General features: G+C 38.4%; 1 protein-coding gene across 3 annotated transcripts; it reads right to left on the bottom strand.

The window, feature by feature from the left end:
• Window positions 1-2,153: 2,153 nt before the first annotated feature.
• On the bottom strand, window positions 2,154-8,558 carry LOC121234299 (homeobox-leucine zipper protein HDG5-like). 3 transcript variants are annotated; one of them, XM_041130186.1, is made up of 13 exons: window positions 8,410-8,558; window positions 8,355-8,372; window positions 7,617-7,816; window positions 7,345-7,508; window positions 7,086-7,203; window positions 6,415-6,606; window positions 5,593-6,078; window positions 5,253-5,354; window positions 4,858-5,073; window positions 4,479-4,647; window positions 3,970-4,238; window positions 3,703-3,798; window positions 2,154-3,266 (listed from the first exon to the last, which is right to left on the bottom strand). In XM_041130186.1, the coding sequence occupies exons 3-13, from the start codon at window positions 7,758-7,760 to the stop codon at window positions 2,820-2,822; spliced, it is 2,403 nt and encodes an 800-aa protein (XP_040986120.1). In that variant the 5' UTR covers window positions 7,761-7,816; window positions 8,355-8,372; window positions 8,410-8,558; the 3' UTR covers window positions 2,154-2,819. The 3 variants fall into 3 exon arrangements, with proteins under 3 accessions (XP_040986120.1, XP_040986121.1, XP_040986122.1); XM_041130187.1 differs by lacking the exons at window positions 8,355-8,372; window positions 8,410-8,558 and adding an exon at window positions 8,123-8,238; XM_041130188.1 differs by lacking the exons at window positions 8,355-8,372; window positions 8,410-8,558 and having other exon boundaries at window positions 7,345-7,518; window positions 7,617-7,755.
• Between the last annotated feature and the right edge of the window lie 613 nt (window positions 8,559-9,171).

Below are 9,171 nucleotides of genomic sequence, written 5' to 3'. Positions count from 1 at the left end.
TGCCGAAATCCATCTCGAACGCTAGATCTCCTCCTCTTCTACCAATTGAAGGAGAAGTGAAATATGAAAGTGGAGACAATAATTTTGAATTTCTGAGAACAGAGGGAAGGAAAATCTTGGCGGGATCACCCTCCGTGGCTCGTTCTTTTTCTTTTTGTAACACATGAAGCTATTGCTCCAAATTGTTAAATGTTTCTTCAAAATCATTACTGCCATGAATTACATGTTGATGGAGAATTTTGAGATTTTCTTGTATTTGTTACATCGACTCTTTGATTTTGCTGAGGGATACAAGAGTTTATTTCATAATAGCATAGAGATCGGTATCTCTCCGACACACTTTGTAACACCCCAGCTGTTTGCTTAAATCGCTCAAAAATCGCTCAATAACCTACTCACTTCAATGGGAGTAATCCTCCAAAAAAAGAGAGAGAAATAAAATAATCGTTTTGATTATGATTTTGACTACCTTACAAGGTCTTGTTCTTCTACATATACTGATAAAATTAAAATCTTACTCACTAGCGGGCCAAGGCCCAACACAATTAAAACAAAAAGTAAACACCCAGTCAAACACGATCCACAAAAGGCAAAATAAATGTAAAGAAATGGACATGGACCTAAACATAGCCAACATAGCTGGGCCCAATCCAAGGCCCACAGAGACTCCGGTCCACTTTGGTAGATGTATTGGATTGTGACACCTCCTTTGCAAAGAAGTCTATGAACCACTTGAATAGGCGAAATGCTCCCTCCCCTCCATTTCATGCGAATCTCTAGTCCAAGCTTTTGCAAAATCCTCTACAGATTGAAGTTTCAGAAGCACATGACGCTAATCAATTAAACCAATGACATGCATTTTTTCAAGATTCTACTTTGTAGCATTATGCAACTTGATCGGCTACATAGAAGGCCTTCCCTTAGAAAACCTTGCAATTAATGAGCTTTGCATGGGAGACTCCAAGTGCTTAAACTCCAATGGAGTGAAGAGAACTGCTGGCTTATTATCTTTGGACTAAATTTGTTTAAGATGAATGAGAATATATATCAACAATAGAGATAGCGTGAGATCTAGCTTATTTGAAGAATTAACTATAGAAGCATAGGATTTGAACTTTGAAGGCGGCCTAGGTTTTCATTTTGTTTCGGATGAACAAAAACTTCCATGAGAGTCTCTACGAAAATTCCATGAAGAATCCGTTAATTGCTATGAAAGTTTGAATGACGATGGAGAAAAGGTTTTCATTGGGCAGAGAGAGCGAGAGAGAATGCAAGTATTTGTTTTTTGCCTTTTCAAAATCTACAGAGTTTAGGAATTGTTTTACAACCTTACCAAATTAGGGTGAAGATGCTTGCTTTTATAGAGTAATTAATGTTACATGAGTTACTAAATAGAACCATGAGCTAAAATTTAAGACAACTATGAGATGAAATGAGATTAGATGAGAATGAGAATTTTGTGAATAGTAGTAAGATGGTTTCTGAATAGTAGTGAAATAGTTTGAGCTAAGTATTTATTGGGTCTTGAGAAATGAGAGAAAAAAAAGTTGAAAAAAATATTATAAAGTTAAAATATTGTTAGAATATTATTTTTAATTTAATATTATTTTTATTTTGAAATTTGAAAAAATTGTATTTTTTTTTATTTTTTATTGAAGATTTGAAAAAGTTATAATGATTAGTTTGAAAATGTTTGTGTTTGAATGATGTTTGAGAATGAGACGGAATGGAAATTATTTCCAAACATCGCCTTGAACAATACGACCACAAGAGATTATAGCAATTGTTATCCTGATAACTTAATGTCATGCATCTATCATAATCTTGTCTTCAAATCTTAGTCTAATCCTTTTTTATATTCTTGATCAATAGGTTCATGTTTATCTTGATTATGAAGTTGTTAGACAGCCACTCATGAGTCAAGTCCTTCCACGACCGCTGCATTCCAAATGATTAATTGCAATATTGTCATTCCCTGTCTCGATATTTTGAGGCCTATACCTCCCTTCTAAGGGAGACAATTAAACACCTTTCGGCCACTCAAGAAGCTGAAAAATTATATCAAGATTGGGAGTTATATATCAATTCGAACACATACGTGGTAGCAAGAGGAGAGAGAGAGAGAGAGAGAGAGAGAGAGAGAGAGAGAGAGAGGTATACAAGTTCTGGATCATGAACACTTAAAACGGTAATATTCAGAATAGCATTGAATTCATAAAAAACAAAAAAGGCCGACAGACAAGCTAATAGAAGTCAATACCCGAACCACCACCCTTGCTGGCTGGTGAGGCCCATCTTTTCTTCTTTTTCTTTTAATAAAAATAAAGAAAAGCAAAAGCCTTACCAAAAAGCAAGGGTCATATCTGGTGCGCTCTTGACTCCCCCTTTGGCCTTCTCTCACCCACACACGTTCTCTTCCACTACCATCTTTAATTAATGCATACCACTGCTACGTACTGATATTTCGCAGAACCCACCCCACCCTCACCCCCTCCCCTTCGTCCCACCACTTAACAAAAGCAATATCCACCACTGTCATTTACTTAATACTTCCCTAATTTACCAAAATACTACATACCTACTCCTATCTTATTTGACATCGACCCTTGCTTGCTTTCCCACACTAAATTACCCAAAATTCCCCACTCTTAATTACTCCCCAATCTTCATCTGTAAACAAAAAGATGGATGCATAGTAAGAGCCGGCTGGATATCCTGCAGCTCTTTCTTCTAGGACGGAAAAGTGGGAGGAAATTCTGGGTAATTTCTACATTTTGCACCTCCTAAGCTATTAATGCTTGGGTGGTGCACTAGTGGGTTCAGCCTAGAGCACTAGCATTATCAGGGCAGCTAGTTTTGCTGGTGGTGCTACTGAGAGCGGCAGTAATCTGGTGCAACGCGTTACACAAGTGGTTGTTGATGGAAGTAACGCTCGAGAGGTTGAGCTTTGCCGATGGAATTGTGCTTACAAGATCTTGGACTACAACTGTGAGGAGACAGCCCGAAGAAGTAGGCGAATTTCCCTCTTCGGATGATGGGATATTTGGGTTGCCATCTTCAGAAATATTAGTTGTTTCGCCGGTGGATCCAACTGGAACGATGACAAACCCCATGGGTAGGAGGGGAATGCAGGAGGGGTCCTCGCCGCTCATAGCAAGCTGAATGGAGTCAACGTCGATGGTGGTGTACACAACGAGGCTCCCGGAATCGTCGGTGCAGCTCTCTTGGAGCATTAGCTCTACATGCTGGGATGAGTTGCTGGCCACCTGCATGCATGCATGCAAATAGTGAACGGAATCTTCTTTAGTTTATACTAGGAAGGTTTTAAGAAAGTGTCTATAAATAATCTATTTTGGTTATGAACATGCATCCACAATGAATTGAAAATTCTATGATGATCATCTGAAAGCACCATTTATGCATGCACCAATTGATATATAGTACTGTACTCGATCTTTAAAGTCTCACAGAAATTTGGAACAAGTGATATTGAATTCGGCCTTGATATGATGTTTGAAACATTTGGAATTCATTTTTCAGGGAAATGCAATGGCTGATTAGGCAACGCCAAACAGGGTATCTAGTGGGCTCAAGCTCGACCAGAGCTTTGCTCGTCAAACTCGATCGAGCTTGTCACACCCTACTAATTTAGGGCTAGGTTAATGAGAAAGAAACACTAATCACAGTTAAAAATTTCCTTACGTTGATGCGAAGAAGAGAGACGCAATTTCCTGGATGAGAGCCGTTTGCTATATGAGCCACCTCATGCAAGGAATTCCCATTGGAGATAACATCCAGCTGTACAATATATATATATATATATATAGTCAATAAATCATCTTCTTAAAATATTGGCCAGTTTGAAGATTGGGATATACACATAAAGAGTGAGGATTAAATAGAAGATTAAAAGGTTGAGAAAAAAAGAAGAAGAAGAGTGATGCAGAAAGGGTTGCAATCAGTCTAAACCTGAGATCTACGGCGTTCATCTCTCAGGAGACCAAAGACATGATTATGAGGGTACGGCAGCCAAGTAGAGGATACAGCACAGAGTATGAGCCCGTTTGGTTGTCCAGGCTCTGTGATTTTCCTCGTAGCAATTCTAACACTGTCATCAGGGGAATCTGATAGAGCCGTCCAAATCAACCCACTAGAAGTGCTGATGTTGACGCAGAATATTCTGAGCATTCTTTGAGCCAGCTTCATCAAGTTCTTTCGTGCTTCCGGAGAAGGTATCACTGTAGATGGCAGCATGAACAAGGTTAAATAAGATAATGAAGTCACATGTCCACTTTAAACAAGTAATTTTATAATTAACCTGTATGAACATATTTTTCAATTGCATTGATAATTTTTGTCAGGTGATGTATTGACGAATGCAACTATACATTCAATGACTCGCATGCACAATTAATATATGTTATATCAGAGACACATGATGACAGATAAAGATCGGAAAAAAGAGTTATAAGAAGAACCTCCAAGGTCGGAGATATTTCGCGCCATCAGGCTTGCTACTCTTTCACATTGTCTCTGCAAGACAGCTAACCAGCGCTGTGCTCCAAACGCCATCCCACTATAGACGAAGTCGCTAAAAAATTGATGTACCGGTTTCTCCTCTACCTCTGCATGTTCTATCCACGTAACCTGCATAGGAAACCGTACAATATAGTGAAGGAGATTCGACACATTGAAAAACCAATAACAAGACAAAAATATACACACACATATATTGACTTAGTTTTCATTATGCATGATTAATGCTAGCTCTTAGTAAAATTATTTCAGTAATATTTCCGAGAAATTACATATATTTTGTAATTAAGCTTTAGCTAGGTTTTGAAAAGTAGAACACACTCTTGAGTAGCCATTTGGCATATCTTGAATTAGGCAGCCAGAGGGCCGTCTCTTGTATCTGGGAAAGGAAGGCTCAAGGTTATCATGAAAGCTATCAATTGGAAAGTCAACAATTGCCCATGTCCCAGATTCCTCGGCATTCTGTTGGCAATAACGAAGGAAGTGACCCTCACGAGTGGGTACCAAAGGAGAGAGAACTTGCAATTCCGCATACATCTGCCCAAACATTCAAGTAGCTAGCTAGTAAACATGATATAGATGAGAAATTAATGTGCAATAAAAAAACTATGGCCATATATAGAATTTTACAATTCTGTATACATAGATTCAAACAACAAAGTGCAAGAACAGATGGTACGTAGAATATTTAAAAAGTTACAGTAGTATCAACATACCAGTTGAAGAGAGCCACTTGCATGACCAGAATCTCCTGATGATAGAACTTGAACAGTTTTTGCTCTTGAAACAATTGAAGGAAACAATTCCATCCACTTATTCTGAAATCCGAAGGGCGGAAAATAAGTTCCAAATTGATCAGATTGAAGTATACTAAATTATAAGATCAATACATCCAAATTATGAATATTTTTGGCTAAGGTAACAAATTATAATAATCCAGTACCAAATTATGAATTGCTATATATAAAATGATCTTATATATAGCCAACCTATTGATCGGGAATTAGTGCATGCTTTAGTTAATTAACTTATTGTTAAACAAGGTAGGGGACTTACAGCATCAAGGAAAGCATCGACCAAGGTGATGCTATTCATTATAACAACGGCACTATCACGGCTGGCTTCTGTCCTGAGCTCATTCGAGTGGTGCCTCAGGTTCAAGGGCCACGGAAACATCCTTGCATGCTCCTCAAGATTAAGCACTTCTCTTCCATTTTCGTTGTTACGGATCCAAAGGGGTTCAGTTCCTCGGCACATCTTCACAAGTTCATCCATGGATGAAACGGCAAGCTCCAATGCAATTGGCTTTTCCTCTTCCAATAATAAACCGGCTTCAGGGAAGTGATAAGCTGTTTCCGGAGGCATTAACATGGGCACAGGAATCATGTCTGTGCATGAAGCCATAGGGTCTTGGAAATGCCTCGAATAGATATTCATATCTAAATCCAATGAAGGGGGCGGCATAAATGTAGCAGCTGCTTGCATTGCTTCTATTGGCCGGCCAGCATATTGGGAAGCGAGACATGAAGAAACACGTTCTAGCTGTAAAACATCCCAATATTTATAATCATCATCAGTACCCCTTAAATATTTCTGCTCCGACTCGATCGAAGCTTGCAGTATTAATGGAAACCGCATAAAAACAAAATTTATACAACTTCTAGGATGGAGCACATGACAAATAAGTACTTATCTGATCTATATATATATACAGCATGTGAAAGGAATGATTACCTCATAAAAATTAAAGCTGAAAAGCCATTCTAGTTTTGAAGATGTTTTCTCGATATGGTCAAGTTTAAAAAACAGAAGCAACAAAAAAGAGTACTTTTTTCCTTCATTAATTTCTCCTAACGAAACACCACCATACATGTATACCTCTTCTCTGAGCCGGGAGTTTTCAAGGCGAAGTTGCTGTTCGTCCAAGCCCATCTCCCCATCTATCATACATGGACCTCCACAATTAGGGCACACAACATTATTCAGCGCCCTTTGCAGCCGGAAATTCTCCTGCCTTAGAGTCTCATTCTCCACTTTAAGGATCGCATTATCTGTCCTGTCTTGCTGTGCCTATCAAATCATAACAAAGTTTTAAATAATACACACCTTGCAAACAATATTTAGCACTTAATTCCATCAAACTTATGAACACACACTAAAACCTAGCTAGAATGAAAACTAATATCGTTGTAACCCTAAACGGCATAGCATTCAATGATTCTCGAGCACTCTTTGGGAAGCACGTGTATATTGTTGTACCGGCGTGTTTAATTGCCCACATCAATGAAATACAGGCTGTACGTACACAAATTAAAACCATAGATAAGAAAAAAGTGACCCAACTCAGTAATTAATGAGATCCAGCTTCCTTATTTAGTTGTTTAGGGCTTCAAATATTTGATGTGGCCGGATCTAATCAACGCGTTTCCTTGAGAAAGGTACTAGCTCTAGCCTCTAGGCCAAGGGTTGGCACTTGCAAGGGTTACCATTGAAAATAAAAACCTTTAAATGGATTTGCGAACTGCCCGCAGTATTCTGATGATCAGTACCTTCATCTGAGTTCGCCGGTTTTGGAACCAGAACTTGACCTGGCGAGGTTTGAGGCCAAGTTCTTGGCTGAGTTTCAGCCTCTGCTTGTCATCTGGGTGTGGACATTCCTTAAACAAACTGTAGAAGAAACAGTTATGGCGTGAAGTGCAGAGAGAATTAGAAAGGAGGGTTTGACCTATGAAATATTAGTTCAAATTACTATATATATATATATATATATATATATAGAAAACAAGAGGGAGAGAGATCAGTGCGTACGCTTCCATTTCTTGGATCTGGCTAGCGGTGTGCCTGTGGTAACGTTTGATCTTCTTGGGAAGCTGTTCACTCTCGTGCTCGTTCCCTGACTTTTCTTCAACTCGTTCACTTCCTGACCCACTCTCCATCTCATCCTTTCCGCTCAGAAGCCCGTTTTCTTCTTTCTGCCAGAAACTTGCACCAAATTCACCATATATTCCATGGCACACCCTTCTTGGACAAGAAGTCCATGACGGGAAATGAAAAAAAAAGATATATAATGAAGAACTTACAGCAATCATGGGAGGGAAAGTCTGGAAAGGCATGCCAGGCATGAAGTTGAAGCTAGGGTTTTGGATCGGCGGAGACGAGAAGAGTGATTCTGAGGAAACTACATTACCTGCCATGGTTGGCATTACTTGGCAATCCCCATACATTGTTCTTCACTAGCTTCGAAGCTATATGTAAGAGACTTTATCCACTTGAACCTGACCTGTGTTTAAAACACAAGATTTTTCAAGATCAGAACTTAAGGGGGGAATTACAACTGGAGTTCTAGACAAGTATCGCACAGAGGAAAATAGGCTCAGAATGGAAAACCCTGATGCAAATATTAACATGCAGTCCATGATAAACTCGAGAAAAACACCACAAAACATGGCCAAAACGTTTGTGATAGGTCCGGATCATTTTGTAATAGAGAAAAGATGGAAACGGAAGGGATAATGCATGTTCCAAAAATGGCGAAGAGAGAGAGGAAGAGAGAATATTGTAGCACTCTTAAAACCAATAACATTACCTCTAGATCACAAATGTATTAATACAAAACCAAATTCAAGGTCACTTTGTTTTCAAAAACCACCATGTATAAAGGAACAAAAAACATTGCACAAAAGCTAAACGAAATTTAAAACATTAATCAGTGAAGAAGAAGAAGAAGAAGAAGAAGAAGATCAAGGAGAAGAATTAGAAGATCGAGAAGAAGAGTACTGAGAGTAAATTAATTCTAATACACCCTCAACCACACCCACCTGTGTCGGTGTTCTTTTTTTTTTTTTTTTTTTTCCTTTTTTCAAAACGCGGTACAAACTTCGGAATAACGAAAGAGAGGAAGAGAGAAAATCTGTCCCAGTTTTGCCTCTTGATCGATCTCCCTGCAGACCCCCTCAAAAACACACACTCTTGCTCTCACATTTCCTTTTTTTTCTTTTTTTTGACTTTTCTTCTCCTGGCTCTCTCTCTCTCTCTCTCCCCCTCTCTCCCTCTAGAATTTCCATCTCTGTGCCATAACTCTGGTAATTTATTGATTTACTGTGGCGTGGTAAATGCATATTGACAGAAACGGACCGAACCCCACTTACTCCGTCGGACTGTTTCTTCAACACGTGGCAGTTTCTCTATGGAAAGGCAAGCGTTTCTGACATTCTGTCAGCTACCTCAAAGTCAAAACTTTTTTTTTTTTTTTTTAAGAAAATGTACCCAATTTATTGATAGGCATGGTGGAGGAAAATTATGGTTAGGAACAAAAACGTGAGGATTACAAATAATCATAAAGGATCAAAATTTAGAAATTCAAAAGATCTAAAATAACGCACCAATAGATTACTATACAAAAGTTACAGGTTAATAAATAACAAAGCACACCTTAGAAAATAAAAAAGAAAAGACCATCCTGCATATAAAAGTAAGTTAACATTGATAAGAATAAAAGAAAGAGGAAAACATGTGCAATATAATAAAATCTCACTACGAAATTCACAAATAAGAAATACACATTCTGTTTATGCGAAGAAGACATCTCAACTTACTGGGCAAATGATCTCTATCTTCAATCCAGCCCATGTTAAC

This window comes from Juglans microcarpa x Juglans regia, chromosome 6D, assembly GCF_004785595.1.
Source record: "Juglans microcarpa x Juglans regia isolate MS1-56 chromosome 6D, Jm3101_v1.0, whole genome shotgun sequence".
In the NCBI taxonomy this organism is placed as follows: Eukaryota; Viridiplantae; Streptophyta; class Magnoliopsida; order Fagales; family Juglandaceae; genus Juglans; species Juglans microcarpa x Juglans regia.
The sequence above is the reverse complement of the archived record's forward strand: the minus strand, read 5'-3'. Positions and strand labels throughout refer to the sequence as shown.

Excerpts from the sequence above, each read along its gene's own strand:
- LOC121234299 (XM_041130186.1), bottom strand. The coding sequence starts at position 7,760 with ATGTATGGGGATTGCCAAGTAATGCCAACCATGGCAGGTAATGTAGTT. Across the intron at positions 7,204-7,344 it reads CAGATCCAAGAAATGGAAGC|TTTGTTTAAGGAATGTCCAC; the intron begins GTACGCACTGAT and ends TTTCTTCTACAG. Across the intron at positions 5,355-5,592 it reads TCGATGCTTTCCTTGATGCT|AATAAGTGGATGGAATTGTT; the intron begins GTAAGTCCCCTA and ends TTCGGATTTCAG.